General features: G+C 33.1%; 1 protein-coding gene across 1 annotated transcript in view; it reads left to right on the plus strand.

Annotated features, from left to right (window-relative positions):
* Positions 1 to 17,102: 17,102 nt before the first annotated feature.
* The window catches only part of LOC107474563 (lupeol synthase), a gene marked incomplete in the record, with an annotated part of 43,723 nt that continues 42,641 nt past the window's right edge, over positions 17,103 to 18,184 (plus strand). Inside the window, 1 exon segment of the mRNA XM_021136423.2 lies at positions 17,103 to 17,659. Coding sequence (XP_020992082.1) covers positions 17,465 to 17,659 — 195 coding nt within the window.

An 18,184-nucleotide genomic window follows, 5' to 3' on the forward strand; every position in this document is an offset into this window, starting at 1 on the left:
ATTATCTTTCGAAATAATTATGAAGACCATTTAAAATTTTTTTCTCTAAAATAAATTAAATAATTTACCACTAACTTTACCATTCCCGTCTTCCCAATCTTTTGTTTTAACTCTTTAATCAACACAACGACCTGATATTAATTATATTGTACCTATAGTTGTTGTATTTAATTAGTACTATTAATTATTTATCGGTTCATATACCATCAAACTATTAATCAAACACAACGACCTCATAGGCATACGGCTCTCCTACAGTATAATAAAAGCATGGCCCGGGCAAGAACTACTCTGATTCAGGATATAAATGTAAGTGAGATACACATATACTATCATATTTCCAATCCTAATATAACAAGGAGTGTATACAATGATGCCACATATATATGTTAAGAATGGTGTTATTCAGTTATAAAACATGTCTATCAAATTTGTATTCTTAAAATAAAAAAATATGATACTTAACTATAAAAATTATACTATTCAAGTAAAAAGTGTTTTATTCGAGTAAAAATGTGTTATTAAATAATGAAATAATGCTATTTAACTAAAACAACCTGTTCTTCGAATAAAAATTAAGAAAGAAATTGAAAAGGAGAGTATTTCATGGTAAGAAAAAACTTATGAGAGATAATTGAAGAAAAGTCTCTCTTCTCTATTACATACCGACAACGGCCAATCGGAAAAATGTGTGGGTAACAATAATTAACAGAATTTTTTTAATATAAATTAAAAAATATTATTTTTCTAAAAAAAATAAGAATTTAATTTTCGAAATACGATTTTTTTTTTCATTTTAGGTGAATTTGCCGCACTCCCGGCGAATCTTATTATTTTTATAAGGTTCGCCACACTTTCGATGAATTTCATTTCGAATCTTCCATAAAATATTAGATTGGCCGAGAACGAAACTCAATACTAATAGCCCTTTTTCTCTTTATTATTAATCTTCTTATTTACTCTCTACAATATCTAAAATTTCGTTGTTATCTATTCATTATGATAGTGAAATAGTATAAGATGAAAAAAAGTCTATTATATTTAGATCTGTTCAACTAGTAATTACATACATGAGACCTAAAGTCAATAGTCTAACAGCGTTAAAGAATTTATTATTACATTTCATTGGCCAACTACACACGAAAAGAATAAAAAAAATTTACTACAAATATCTATCAGAAAGCACATAATGCTTTGTTTTACAAAAAGTTTATCCTAGGTAGATTATAGTTGTGATTGTTATTTTTGTATTATTTTTATTAGAGTTTAGATTACGATAATATTTTTAGTGAAAAAAATTTACTACAAATATCTGTCGAAAGTAGTTAACGTTTTATTTTACCCGTATCATGTTTGTACACGTAGCGTGCAACGCTTTTATTTCGTTTACAGTATAAATGAAATATGTATAGTATTAATTCGTTTATTAATTAATTTACATTGTAAATAAAATAAGACATAAGATATTTTTTATAAAAATACTACAAATTATCTATTTTGGTAAATAAAATATTTATTTTATTTATTAAAAAAAGTCCTATTTTATTGGAACAACCGAGGACGTTGGCTCCCCAAATATTAAAAAAACAAAAACTATTATCACTTGTTTCAAATTAAATATATAAATATTGTTGAGTTGATTTTCATTTTTTTTTTTGTAAGTCTTGCACAACGTTCTATGATCGTAGGTTTAATTTTCATTACAATCATATTTTTTTCTTTCAATGTCATCAAATTTTTTTCTATCTTTATTTATTTATATAATTTATTTCATATTATAGTTATATAGACAATATATCTTAAGTTTATAATAATATTGTTAAATTTTAAACAATCCTATCATTATTAATTTATAATAATTAAAAATAAATAATTGACGCATTTATTTTAAATATAAATATTTTTACATAATTTATATACTTAGTTATATATTTGACCCCTATTTTTTTTTTCAAGATCCGTTGCTGAAAATAATTTATATACTTAGTTATGTATTTAATTAGTACTATTAATTATTTATTGGTTCATATACCATCACACTATTAATTAAACTCAACGACTTCATACGTATACAGCTCTCCTACAGTGAAGTCTGATGTATCCATGTACACGAACTACCAAGGATAATAAAAGCATGGCCCGGGCAAGAATTAGTTGGATCCAGGATATAAATGTAAGTGAGATATACTATCATATTTCCAATCTTAAAAAGGAGTGTATACAATGTTGAGACGCATACATATTAAGAATGGTGGTGTTCAGTTATAAAACGTGTCAATTTTGTATTATTAAAATAAAAGAAGAGTAATGCTAGGAGGACAGTAATTTTTGTGATTGTTAGCCATCAACTAGCCATTAATGATAATTTGATGGTGTGAGATTGGTGTAAGATTTCATCCAATGACTCATATTTCTCTGCTGGTTACATGCTGGCTAAAATTTAATAAAACTGCTGGTCCCTAGACTTTTTCATAAAAGAATATGTTGCTTAACTATAAGATTTATACTGTTCAAATAAAAAGCTTTTGTTATTTGAGTAAAATTGTTATTGAATAATGAAAATATGCTATTTAACTAAAACCACCTGTTCAACGAATAAAAATTAAGAAATTAAAAAGGAGAGTATTTGAGGGGAAGAAAGAAACTTATAAGTAAGGTACACAAATCGAACTTCAAATCGGACTTTTGATTTGTATTTAAAGGTTAAAAAGTTTTGGGTACACAAATCGATTTTTTTTAGTTGTGTTTAAAAAATTAAAAATATTTGAGATATATAAATTAGAGAGTTTAATTTTTGTATTTTAATTTTTTTTTATTTTTTAAATATAAATCGAATAGTTTAATTTTTATATTTCTATAAATCAAACAATTTAATTTTTATTTCTCTAATTAAATGATATCATATTTAAAAATAACATCCTAATCATTCACATTTTAAAAAAATACCATTATCATTTCAATGTCAAAAACAACAAATTCTATAAGTGAGAGGTAATTGAAGAAAAGCCTCTCTCTATTAAACACCGACAACCGCCAGTCAATAAAAGGAAAACCTAAACCAAAAAACACAAAACACCGACACCGGCACTCTGTTGTTCTACTACCTCTTTCGGTTATTTTATTTGTTTATTAAGAAATCCTTTTTTAGATTCTCTCCTCCACAAAAACAGGACTCACATGTCAAGAGTATTAATGTCTACACCGGTCTATTACTTCTCTATGGAAAAGTATCATTACTACAGAGATTTGGGCCAAATTTATTTTTAAAATATTTAAGAGATTAAAAAATTATTATTTTAAATTAATTTAAAATTCAATAAATTACGCCGTGAAGTAATTTATTAATTAAGTTTCAATCAAATTAGGTATGCGTCTTTTTTTTTTAATGTGATGGTCGTCGTTATCTTCAATAAATATGTGTTTCTTTATCTCTTTATCTTTTTTCATTATCATCATCTTTGTCATTTTCTTCTCTTTTTCACTACAAAAAAAAGAAACACTGAGTACTACTGAATTTATCGTCGCCTTTGGGTTGACGGTATAGATATTACTGAAAATTACTTACCGTCGGATTTATTTTGTCTGTCACTAATTACCGACAGATTTTTTGTCAACCTTTTCATGGATTTGGCGAGATTGTGTTGATAGTTACTGTTGGAGAAATCCGACGATAACTTTGGCACTGCTTCACGTGTTTAGGTGACATGTTATCGTCGGATTTATCCTACAATAAATTCGATAGTAATGTCAATTTTATAAACCCTAAATTTCTTAACATAGTTAAGCCACAATTAGAGACTCTTATTGACAAAATTGTTAACAGAAATTTAACGCCGCCAAAAATCAAGAAAATATTTTATTAAAAAATAAATTGAATGAATGAAATAAAATGTTAAAAATATAAAATACAATGAAGTAGACAAACAAAATTCGTAAATCCCTAAATCCTACATATCTCGGTAATTTTCGTTGGTGACGGCGTCATAGTCCCCCTGCTGAGGCGGCAGAGGAGGTACTGCCGTCGGTGCCCCACCAGCAATGTCGCTGCCTCCAGCGTGCATCTACTGGCTATACTCCTCGATCTGCTGTTGCAACCGATCGAGCTGCGCCAACTTCTCCGTCAGGTAAGAGCTAATGGCAACGCGTGTAACAATCTCTCGATACCTCTGTTCAGACTGCTCCACCTGCTAGTGAAGCACCTGTGTTAGCTTCTACACCTCCTCCCTCAGGTCGACAACTTTCTGGGATCAGCATGGCCGGTGGCAAAGGCAGACGCAGAGGAAGCTACCAACATGAAGAAGCGGAAGTCACTAGCGAAGAACGACCCTAACCCGAAGTGGCGATTCTTGTGGGGTTCAGAGGTGGTCTTGCAACAAATCCTATCGTGATCCACCACGGAAGTCTTGGAGCCGGCTTTGTCGGCCCCACTACGCGGATGAGATTGATGGGTCGCGGCCTCCGACCTCTGTGTGTACTCCTACTGCGTCACACACGTTAGTTGTGATTAGGATAATAGTTACATAATTGACTTTAAACAAAAAAAAAACTGAAACTTAGGATTAATTTAAACTCACATAATGGGCTGCAGACCGCTTGTCAGCAAATCTCTCCTTGTTTGCCTTCAAAATATGGGAATATTTGAAGGTCTCCACCAGTGTCACCTCACGATCCAACGACATTGACTACACATTAATATATCAACCAACTAATCGAATAAACAAACAAATTAAATAATGACATACAAATATAAGCAAGAACCAAAATCCTAATTGTAATTTCGAAAACATAATTTTAATTTTTTTTATTTTACTAAAAATGTTATGAAAATTTCGACAGAGTCTCTCCTAAAATTCAGATTTTGCCACCCTTGAAGATTTCCATCCAATATTTTTTAGCAATCTCATAGCCTAATCTAACCTATTTTAACCTATCCTAATCACTTAAATCCACCAAAACAGAAAATTAAACTAACATTTACTCTACTAACTAATTAATTAATCTGTTAATCAAAAAGGAAATAAAAAAACAAATTCAAGTAACTACTAAAATATTAAACAATGCCAAAATTTTTACTAGTCTAGTCTTCGTCTTCATGAAAGTCGCTGACCCACCCATATACCTCGATGACCTAGGCGAAGTCCTATTAGTGACGTTCGTCAGACAGCGACGCTTGAACCCCTCGTTATCTCTAAAATAAGCCTCCAAGTCACGCTTGATGTTTGGACGGATCCACGATCTCGGGTGGTCTTTCCCCTAACGAACATCGCTCATCATCTGCTGAAACCGCTTGGCGGCGCGATGGTCATAGGTCTTACTAATCATGACAATGTATTTTGCATCCCATATGAATTTCAAGTGCACAAATTGATTCACCCAGATTAGTTAGTTGAAATGAAATACAGTTCCTATACAGTTAAGTAATTCAAAGGAAATTGGATTCTTACCGCTCAATTCTGAAACCACTGCTCTCTCACATTAGTCAAAATCTGCGTGTAGGTCGGCTACGGGTGGTCGTACATGGACTTAATGACCTCAGATATCTCCTCTGTGCATGCATTGGGATTTGGTGCAAACCTGTTAGAGAAAAAAATATCACATTAACAAACACATAAGATAAACAAACTTAACATAAACAAACTTGAAATAAATAAACTTAAGATAAAAAAACTTAATATTAAAAAAATAAACTCACGATTGCATGCCATCGAGCCAAATTCTCAAACAGATGACGGGTGGTGGTGGAGGACATCCTACTCGGGGGCATTGGAGGAATCACCCACCGCGGGTTCTGTCAACGTCATCACTGCATTTGTAAGGGGCATAGTAAAAGGAGGCACCCAGTTCAAATTTAGGACTATGATGAACTGCTGGTCCGATGGACCTGTTTGGGACTTCACATGGGCCGACAGGGTAGCCAGGGTAGAGGACGATGACTCGCCAGCCTAGAAATTCAGTGGAATCCCGCCCTCTACCACGACCACATGACGCACTGGACCTACCTCTGCTACCTGTCGTCATGTCTGTACGGCGAATATATTAGTAACATATTAACAACATAACAAACACCAATAAATAATAACATAAGATTAAACTCAAGAAGTAACAAATAATTCTAAAAGTGTTTTGGTTTAGTAAATTAAAAAAAGGATATTACATAGTGTTTTACTTTCAAAATAATTAAATTAGAATGAATAAGTATTTTGGTTAATTTACCAAACTAACAAGTTCTTATAGAGCACTAAAACACTAATTGTAAAGGAGAAAATTTTCTTTTCAGAAGAACCAAAATAAATATATACATATATAGTTTTCTTGTAAATGCCATAAATATTTATCATAACTCCAACTTAACAAAATAAAAAACATAAACTAAGATCAAACTAATTATTCAAATTAACAATTACACAAAACTACAGCAACCTAACAATTAATATAACAATTTCAAAAATATAATTTTAATTTTTTTGATTTCAATGAAAATCTTATAAAAATTTTAACAGAGTCTTCCCTAACATTCGGATTTCTCCACCCTTCAAGGGTTCCATCCAAACCAAATATCCATCAATCCTTGTCAACCGATTAATTTTTTCAATCATTATTAAGATAACATACAAACAACTCAATCGTTATTAACACAGTCAAGCATTTTTCTAACAAATTCAGCAGCAGAAATCAGCAAGCAGCTCAATTATTCAATATTTTTCAGCAATCTCAAAGTCTAATCTAACATATTCTAACCTATCCTAACTACTTAAATCCACTCAAACAAAAAATTAAACTAACTAATCTCTACTAACAAATTAATTAACTTGATATAACAGAATTTGAAATCACTAGAGTTTAAACAAAAAACCTGAAGAGAGGTGGAGGTGTAGTGGCGGCAGAAGTATAACAACCTATTTTCTAAGAAACGATAATTTTTCTGAAGAAAAGGCGTTTTTTGGAAGTTCAGTTAAGGAAGCACCTCCTAGCCCCTCAATCTACATCATCATTATGTTTTTACTAAGTGTGGCATGAAGAAAGCATGACCTAAAGAAACAAAAGCGTACCCCAGGAAACGAAGCACACCAGTGCACAGGAGGCACGCCAGCACACAAGGAAGCATGCCCGGTGGCCATTCCCTATGCCTGACGGCCCACAACCCACGCCCGGTGGCTATTCTTTACGTTCGGCGGCCCCTCTTGGTTCATCACTTCCGCTGGGTGTTCTTCATGCATGCCAACTCCACGCCCGGTGTGGACCCCTCCTGAAGGTAGAATAATGGACTTTCCATGCCCATTTCCCTCAATACAAGCTTGGTTTAAAGGCAATTACAACTCGTGGATTCAACAATTAGGGCCCAATACTAATTATCCGCATCATTAGAAGCCTTAATAACATCCAGAATATTGAAAACTCTAGAAGATTAGTTATTAATTCTTTCTAGAAACGTAAGGAGTTTTGTTGTTTAGATTTGATTTGAATTATTCGTTTTTGAATTTGAATAAGAGTCAGTAAGTAGTTATCTTGTTTTCCTCTCTAAAAGATAAGTGGTTATCTTATCTTTCTCTTTGAGAGATAAAATTAGGATAGTTTGAATTTTGAATTCTAGAATTAGCCTATAAATAAGTGAGCGTAGCTCACAGAGAAGATCAAAAAGTCCTCGGACTACATCTCTTCTTGTTTTGCTTATTTCTTCATGGGTAACTAATTTTTTTTCAAAAGGTTAGGAGCTCTGTTTATGTTTTTTTTATAGATAATTAATCTATGTTTATTTTATTTTGAAGTCCTGTATTGATCTATTTCTTGACTGAGTTAATTGTCCTTCATTCAGATTAATGGATCAAAAGGTAGCTAATTCTTCTTGGATTCTTTTATTATAATTAGAAAATTTGATATTTGAATCAAAGCTTGAAAACTCTTTCACATGACTATTTCAATTCGGCTAGGGATAGTGGTTCAATTAGTGTGCGACACATACATGATTTTCAATACTCTAATTTTGAATAAGTGACATATAATTCGAATTAGAATAACTTTTGAAAATTATGTTTTCTTTTAAGATTTAACTGGACATGACTAGCTTGAATACGTGATATATAATTCGACCAAAAGACTACTTTTAAATCTTATTTGAATCTAAAATAGTGTTTGTGCTTAATCTCTTGATTAATTAATTGATGCCTAATTAATGCTTGAGAAACCAAAGAGCCAAGGAATTGGAAATTAGTTACTAAAGATTTTGTCGTGAAAGACCTTTGCAAACTTTAAGATAAATAAATAAGATTGATTTTCCTAAGAGCATTTGCATCCCCAAAGCCTTTGACTCTCACCATCACTGTCTTTTCTCAATTCATCGTTCAAGCTCACTATCAGTGGAATCCAAGCATTTGGCATTCAAGATTCTCAAGGCTCCCAATAAGATACTCTCTTGCCTTCTTCGATAATTAATCAGGTTTTATTAATCTAATCAGGCTTTTTAATAAAAAATTTACTTGTTCAATCCTTCAATCCTCGTAGTATTACTTGTGTGATTTGATGTACTTGCCGGTATCCATGAGCTTCAATTTTTGCTCATCATTGTGGCAAATCTCAGGAAACTAAAGAAGTTGAAAGATGGATGTATAAGTTTATTAATTTCATTCCTTTTAATAACTAAAGATGTTGCTGAAGGTTGTGGTAGGCTTAGAGAAGGTGGTTGAATCTATGCCTTCTTTTTTAAGTTGCTGTTATGACCCTTTTTTTACAAAATTACAATTCTGATTCTGTTTGAACTTAACAGCGGAAATTTATGAGACAATTTATTTTTGTCTCATGAATATCAGAAAACAGAACTCAAAAGAGAAATGAAAAGCGAACACCAGCATGTATCCTGGTTCGGTTGCCTTGTGTTATGCAACCTACATCCAGTCTCCTCCACAATTATGGAAGAATTTCACTATAGTTAACAGTATTACATACACCAATTTCACAACCCAACTAAGAAAGGGATACCAAACAGGTACAAGATACAAGACACTTAACCAACCTAAAGAAATCAGAAAAATAACTCTAGACTTTTCTCTCAAGTGTATCACTCAGCCGTTTTCCACTCATGGCTTTTACTTGAGCTTTCTCACAATGCCTTTTCTCACAAGAAATTACAGAAAGATAAACATAGAAAAGTACATTACAATCAGTAAAACATGAAGGAGATTGACTTCATCAGCAGCCTCTTAGCTATGTGCAAACTAGATTCGCAAACCTCAGATGCAGTTTTTCAGTATTGGCCAAATGCTTCTTTGAAAGAAAGCGTTATCCAAGTAGATGAACTTCTTAACAGAACATTGTTCTCTTTCTCTCTGGTTTTCTCTCCCTTGCTTCCTGAATGAACATCAAGTTTCTTTTATCTCCTTGCATGTTACTGGGTTCTTCTTCAAAGGTCAACACCTTGAGCCTTGAGCTTCACCAACCCACAGATTCACTTTTTCACCTTAATCCCCAGAGTAGAAACTTTTCTTCTGACTTCCTCAACTTGGCCGAAAGCCATAAAACAGAAACCATAGAAATCTTCTCATGGTCAACTTGATCTTAGTCATTGACAAACTACTTGGTCCCCAAGTATCACTTGTGACCATAGATGTGAAGTAGAATAGGGCAGAGAACAACTTTCCCTTGAATGCCATTTTCGGATAGAGCAGAGAGTTGGGAAGAGGAGATGAGACCGAGTTGCATGTATGAAGAAAAGATTTACCTATAACCTAAGCTTGATTTGGTTTGGATTTGTTGAGATGACTTCTGCCTTTCAAGCTTAGTTTCTCTTTCTTGCTTCTTTGGTGTTTTGCTTAGTGAAAAAGCTCTATCACTCTCGTTCTCTTTCTTACTTTTTTTCTGAAGCTGATTTGACTTGGTCAGAGAGAAGAGATACATTGCATGGTGCACGAAATTGTGATCATCAATGGCGCCATCAACATGGTACGCTCAATTGCAATCTCAACTCTTTATCACAACTTCACACAACTAACCAGCAAGTGCACTGGGTCGTCCAAGTAATAAACCTTACGCGAGTAAAGGTCGATCCCACGGAGATTGTTGGTATGAAGCAAGCTATGGTCATCTTGTAAATCTCAGTCAGGCGGACTCAAATGGTTATGGAGGATAACATAAAACATAAAATAAAGATAGAGATACTTATGTAATTCATTGGTGAGAATTTCAGATAAGCATATGGAGATGCTTTGTCCCTTCCGTCTTTTATCAATCAATTCGAATAGTTTGTTATTAAACGATAGTATTTGATTTGCCAAATACATCATTATTGTATACTCTTTCATATGTATGGCGCAACCCAATCCTTGGTTTTTCGCAATCTCTTATCCTTTTTTTTAATAAAAAAATATATCTAATCTAAATAAAAAAGTAATTCTTGACCTTGACAGTAATATATGTTCATCCTAGATGTCAAAATAGTAAAAAAAAATACTAGGTATAAATTGTATGCTCGTCCAAGAAATAGAAAAATTCTGAAATTTCTTTGTATTTGTATGTAGTAAAAGCGCTTTCTTTTTATTTTTTTATTATGATTAACGATATACTATTATCAACATTTGTATCACAATCTTTTTTTCATATCCACAACTCGGATACTGATGGTACACTCAAATCTAATACAAATCGAATAATAAAAGGATTTGTCAGTGGAAAAAACGTAAGAATAAGGAAACAATGAGATGGTCCTGATTTTTCTTGTCTATCAAAAAATCTCAATATTTGAATCGAGGATTCACACAGTAAGACTTATTTGATCTTTTAAATTTTTGAAATGTTCTAATTTTTAGTTGCGAATAAATTCCGAATTTTTTTAGGATATTTATTCCAATTGACTATTTCATCGATCCTTATTAAGATCTCTAAGTATAATATAAAAAACGATTAAATAAAAAAAATAAAAAAAGACTCTTTCTTTATTTAATTTCTTTTGTATTGATGGATTCATTTTTCAATTGATTTGGCAATAATGAATGAAGGGATTACAAGTAATCCATGTCGATCTCTAAAGTGCGTATTGATATATCAATTCAATAAATATATCTATTTATATATTTATTGAATTGATATATCAATACGCACTTTAGAGATCGACATGGATTACTTGTAATCCCTTCATTCATTATTGCCAAATCAATTGATTCCTCCACCCCTGATTAAAATCTGAGAATAAGGACCATCTTTGGGATTTTTAGAGGAATTTCTCATGTAATTGACTTGCTCAAGTGTATACTGGCCATAGTTGTACGTCTCACCTTGAGGGAAGCTGCCACTAATATCATAAGGAGCATCTTGAGGAGCACTATGAACATTAGCAACTGGGCGCTGCAAGCTACTTTATGAGTCTATATTTTTATGATAAATTTTGGCATAAATCAGACGGATATCATCACCTAAACTCACACTTAATCACTAAAATAGCATGCTTTTGTGATTTCTTCCTAAATTGAACATAAATGTGAAAACATGCATTTTTGTGCTTAAATTGCTCATTTTAATTCTACTTTTATGCCATTTGATGCCATGACGTGTTTTGTTAAGTGATTTCAGCTCAATTAGGCAAGAATGCCTAAGAAAAAGTGGAAGGAAGCATGCAAAAATGGAGAACATATGAAGAAAACAAAGGAGAAGCACACAGTCAAGTGTGCGTACGCACAAGTCCCCACGCGTGACCTCATTAAAATGTCATGTGGCTCGTAAATTTGGGACTTTCTTGGCCCAATTTTTGGAGTGCTAAAGCCATTTTTGGATGCTATATGAAGGGGACATCATTCCATATCAAAAGATTAGCTTAGAATTAGTCTTAGGGAGCTCACTTAGATAGAAAAACACATAATTAGGAGTAGGAGTAGTGTAGTTTAGGAAATTCTCTCTTAGAGTTTACTTAAATTTTCATTGTAGCATTTTATAGTTAAGTTTTGATCTTAGATTTTGCTCATCTTTATTGTAAGTACTTCTCAATTTCCTCTTTAATTACAATACTTTTGCTACATTTTGCTGTTAGTTCAAGTTACTTGTTAATATATGTAATTTTGACTTCTTGAATCTTTTGATTATGAATTTGGTCTTTTATGATTGATATATGCTTGATTGAGTTTCTATTGTTGATATTGTGAATATTTTGGTTATAGTTTTCATTATCTTTTACAATTTACCATGTTTTGTTTTTAAGCTCACAAGATGTTTGTGAAAATGCCAACTATAGATTTTAAGTAGATTTTCACACCTTAACTTGGGAAATGAGCTCCTAGGATACTAGAGTCATAATGTCCGACATTTAGTGGTAATTCTTGGATAGTTAGTTGACTCTTGTTTCCATTGACACTAGTTTTTTACCAAGTTAATTGATAAGTTAGCTAGGACTTATGGATTAAGGTCAATTATGCTTGCTTGACTTACTCCTCGATGTTAGGGGTTGATGAAGCGAGATTAACTCATCATAGTTATCATAGTTGTGGTTATGGCAATGATAGGATTCCTTAATTCTCATTCCCAAGTCAAGGCTCTTTTATGCATTTATAGCATTTTCACTAAGTTTTGATCTAGTTTCCTTTTTACTTGCACTAATATTCTTTTTTATCATCTCTTAAGCCTTTTATTTCTTGGTTCTTTTAATCTTTCGTTACACAATTGAAAACCCCTTTTCTTTACAACCAAGAGTGTGACACCTCAATTGCATTGTCCGAGGGAGATGACCCGAGGTTTAATTACTCTCGGTTATTTTCAATTGAATTAAACTTTGACGTGGGTCGATTGTCGGGTTGGGACTATACTTGCAACGCTAATTCTATTTTGATTAAAATTCCCAACCCGCTTTAGGCTATGCACCACTACTCAATTCCTGAGTGATGAGATTTATTTGTTGAGATAAGATCTTGTTTTGAGCAAGAAATGCATCTATAGCATCCACCTCCATGACTCCTTTCTTTACCGAAGCCTTCTCTGAAGAGTATAAGTACTGGTTGTTGGCAACCATCTCAATCTGTTCATTGGCCTCTTCAGGCATTTTTTTTATGTGTAAAGAACCACCTGCATAATTATTTCGAGACATTTTGGCCATGTCAGAGAGTCCTTCATAAACATGTCAGGAGGACACTTCCAGAACATGAACTTGTAGCTCTCCCAGGCTTCATAGAGGGACTCACTATCTCCCTGCATAAAGGTCTAAACATCCGTCCTTAGCTTAGTCAACTCTGAGGAGGAAAGAACTTGTTCAGAAACTTGTGACTACCTTGTCCCAATTATCCAAAATCTCCTTGGGTTGAGCATCAAGCCACTGCTTTGCTCTATCCCTCACAGCAAATAAGAAGAGCATTAGCTTGTAAATTTCAGGATTCACTCCAATAATTAAACAATATCACAAATCTGCAGGAAGTTGGCGATGAATAGATTTGGATCTTCTTGCGAAAGTCCATGAAACTGATAACTTTGCTGCACTAGAGTAATTAGATGTGGCTTTAGCTCAAAATTGTTTGCTCCAATGGGAGGTACAATAATACTGTTTCCATAGAAATCAGGGGTGGGAGCAGTATATTAGCCCAGGGTCCTTCTAAGTTGCTCATTTCCATTTAGATCCATGGTGAGCTCCTTCCTGTTTCTGCTCATAAACAAACAGAAAACGAAAAAAAATAGGAGTCTCTATGTCAAAGTATAGGGAACTCCCAGTGAGATATCCTATGTAAAAAAAGAAATAAAATAAAATGAAGCAAGCAATTACACTAAAAATTTCAAAAACAAAAAAGAGAAAAGTAAACCAAAAATTTTGAAAATTAAACAAGGAAAACTACTAATTTTTTTCAAAAATTTTAGAAGAGAGAAATCACTAACAAGACACCAAACTTGGAATAAAAAATTAAGGAGAAATAAACAAAACCTAATTCGAAAAATTAAAGAAAATTAAACCGGCTTCAAAAACTTGGTGCAAATTTTGAGAATATCCACAACTAAACCGGCAAGTGCACCAGGTCGTCCAAGTAATACCTCAGGTAAGTGAGGGTCAATCCTATGAGGATTGATGGACTGAGCAACAATGGTCGAATGATTGGCTTAATCAGGCAAGCAGAAAAAGATTGTTTTAAGGTTTTCAAAAGCATTAAACAGTAAATCAGAGAATGAGAGGGCAAATACTGAGTTGGTGTAGAAATCAATGAGAGAAAACAGTTAAGGTATCGGAGATGTTTACTATTCCGGATTAAGGTTCCTTACCAATTATTTTAATTATGCCAGATTCATTTCATGGCAACCTGTAATTGACTAAACCCTAATATCTTAGTGATTTAGTCTCCTCTAACCTTCATCAACCGCCAATCCCTTGGTCACTTGATTCTGATTAGAGGGTTAAGTTCAAATCTAATTTATGGCCACAAAAACCCTAATTACCCAAAGCTAAGAGGATTATATGTCATGTATCCCAATTAGTTCAAGTAATTAACAATTAAGGAGGAATTCACTTTCAAGCTGTTGTTCAGGTGAGAGACGTCTTCCACGGATCACAAGAACGCATATAGAATAAGGGTCATACTCTCGTTCCACCCATATTCATAAAATGAAGAACGAAAGTAATCCTTGAAAGTGAATCAATACATTAATTAGAATAGAAAAGCAATAGTCTTAATCCATACAAATAAACAGAGCTAATGTTAACCAAGGAGGTTTAGTGGCTCATGACTCATAGAGAAAACAAGGGTTATGAAACGTTTGAAAGTGCGGAAGTGAGAAGATCCCCCTAAAGGGTGAATCTTTTCCCTTTTATACTTAACCTAATTTGATTTGAAACTAAAATAAAATAATAAATTCTAAAACTAAAAGATATTGTTTGTAAATAAAAATTACAAAAATAAAAGATAGATAAGATAGTAATTAAAGGCTAAGATGTTTCTGTTTTAGTTGGCTTGTTGGCGCTAAACGCCAGCTGGGCGTTTAACGCCCAGAGAGGCAGCTCCAATTCTTCTTTTTTTACACAAAACTCTTTCAAATTGCTCCAAATCTCACATGAAATAAATAAAAACACTTAACATAGCATCTAAACAGGATTTTTGCACTAAAATATAATAAAACTTAATAAATTCTAACTAAAAATGACTAGAAAATAAGGGGGAAATAGGGTAAAGATGCTCACGCATCAATGTACTCAGAAGATGACCAACGTCATCAAGCTAATATACAACCTTCCATGGCCCAACTACAAGGAGATCCCTGCTGAGACCAGAGAGCAATGGTTTTAAAAATGGGTGGAAATTAATTTGTTTTTAATTTCAAACTTTTTTAGCGAGTTTATATCTTTTATTTTGATTAATTAATTTTAAAGTTTCTTTGTGCAACTGCACTTTATATGGGACGCCTCTCACGATGTCCTCATCAAGAAGATCTACGACCATTGAATAGACCGGTGGCTATAGCATATGTTGGAGGATATTCGTGAGGAGCGGAACCACCTGACGACCTGGTTCTGACCAAAAATAAAGAAGGCTCTGTTAGTTTACTAGGAGAACGATGAGTGATTCAAGTAGCGGCGTCTCACCAACAGAGCTAACAGAGCATCGGCTAAGTCGTCCATGTATATCGGCGGTCCAACGACCTTCATAAAGACTAAGGTCAGGCTGGTACGTAACATCTTTGATTTTGTTATTAACCTAGTTATATTCATTTACATATCATTACTAGGCATCCTAATCATATTATTTCAATGCAACATGTGTAGTTGAAGTCATTGGATCGCGAGGTGACATTGGCAGAGACGTTCAAGTACACCCACAAGTTAAAAGAGAACGAAACAAGATTTGCTGATCAACGATCTCAAAATCATTATGTGAGTAAACATACATCTGATCTTCTGATATAAAATTAGAAATTAACTGTATAGTTGTCGTACTAATCACATTAACATCTGTTACTCAAGAGTCCTACGCGCACAAACTAGAGGTTGCGACTCAGCAATCTCAGCAAAGTGGGGAGGACGCCACTGATGGATTTGGTGCTTCAGTTGGCGATCCCGATGCGGTTTGGCATCAAACCGCCTTAGCACCGTACAATGACTGTGTATACGGGATAAGGTCATTCTTCGCCAGCAGCCTCCGCACCTCTATGTTGAGGCCATCATCCGCCTCTACCACCAGTCGAGCCCGAGAAAAGCGTGGATTTGAGGCTGCATGTGCAGGAGCTCATGTGCAGGAGCTCACCTACAACCTTCACCAGTAGGTTCAAAAGCTGAACAATTATGGGAGAGGTATCAAGAGATCCTCACACGCGTGACGGACACCAATGACCTCAGGCTGGAGTGTGGAGAGCAGCTGAAGCAACTTCAGCGGATGGAGGCTCAGATGGAAGTGTACCAAACTCAGATGCGTGCCATTAGCATCATCCTTACTGATGGCAACACCGCTGCTGGTGGCAGCACCACTACTGGTAGGAGCGGTCCTGCTGGTGGCACACAGATATCACCGCCTTCTGCGCCGCTTCATCAGGGCCACGGAAACAACGACGACGACAAGGACTATCTGGATCTTTAGTGATTAGTGTTTTGTTTTTTTGTTTCATTGTATTTATTTGATTTACTTGACTTTTAATTAATTTGAATATTTTATCTTTTATTTTAAATAATAGGTAACTATTATTTATAAATAGACCATTAATTATGTAAAAAATGAAAATTTATCATTTATTTTATAATTTTTTTTAAATTGACATTACCGTCGGATTTACTGAGTGAATAATCTGACGGTAATAGCGCGGGAAACAACACATTGTGGTGCCAAAATTACCATTGAAAAAATCTACCAGTAACAAAATAGTGTTTCGAGCAGTTAATCCATCGCAAAATCTGACGGTTACCATTGGACTAAAATTTTCAACGGTAAACATTTACTAGTAAGATTTATACTGTCTGATTTCTTTCGAGGGTAACTTAATTATTACCGTCGAATTTTGTCCGTTCTTTCGACAAAAAAATTGATGGTACTCAGCATTTTTTTTTGTAGTACAGTTTTATTTGTATTTTATTTCGAATAAATATAAAATAACTATATTCAATACACTTATTATATAACACAATGATAGTATTATACTAAAATTAAAAAATTTATGATTGTCTGGTTTTATATCATTCTATTCCAGGTACGCAAGTGTGGTAACGCTTGTCCCTTTCTACTTGAGTCTATCTCTTCAGTCTTGACTCTTGAGTCTTGAGGCTCTTTCAATTTTTCTTCAAAAGTTTCTGGATCTTTTCACCACATACAGTGTCTCGAACACATTACTTTAATCATACTCTCATATTTCAGTCAGCGTTAACTAACTAATTAACTTGCTTTAATATTTATTTTATTATTTTATTACGAATTACAATCTACATATAATGTAATATATATGAATGTGTACTGTGTGAATTGTGAACGCAGTAGTTAGGAGGAATTGAAGGAGAGAACGAAGGCACGCACGTGATTTCAGTGATAGTTAAGATAAGATGTGGAAGTTGAAGTTAGCAGAAGGAGGAGAGAATTTGGTTTCAGAGAATAACTTCATTGGAAGACAACACTGGGAGTTTGATCCAAATGCTGGAACACCTCAAGAACGTGCTGAGGTTGAAAGGCTGCGCCAAGAGTTCACAAAAAACAGATTTTTCATCAGACAGAGCTCTGATCTCTTAATGAGAATGCAGGTATGAGTTTAATATTTGTTATCAATTCAAATGTTATGTTTTTAATATATAGACAAAATTCTCCTCTCCTTTTCTGCGAGATACTAAAATGACACTCTCCTTTCTTCTATTTTATAAATATATATTCTTCTCCCTTTTAACTTTTAGAAAACCTCTTCTTTAATCTATTTTAAATTTTTTGTATTAACTAATATTAACTTTATCCATTATTTAAAAAAAATAAATTATTTTTTGAAAAAATACCCATTAATAAAAATTTTATTTTTTATTATTAAATTTTGCTTATCAAAATACTTTTTTAATAAATTATTTGTTTATTAATTAAATTGTATTTTTATTAAAATACTTTTAAACAAATTAATAATTAAATTATTTTTTTCTATGATACCTACCCTTCAATAATTTTTTAATTATTAAATTGTGATTTTACCAAAATTTTTGTTAACAATTATTTTTATATTTTACTATTAATTTTTCGATATCAATATATATTATTTTAACATTAAATAAAAAAATCTTATCACT

Source organism: Arachis duranensis, chromosome 2 (genome assembly GCF_000817695.3).
Source record: "Arachis duranensis cultivar V14167 chromosome 2, aradu.V14167.gnm2.J7QH, whole genome shotgun sequence".
NCBI lineage: Eukaryota > Viridiplantae > Streptophyta > Magnoliopsida > Fabales > Fabaceae > Arachis > Arachis duranensis.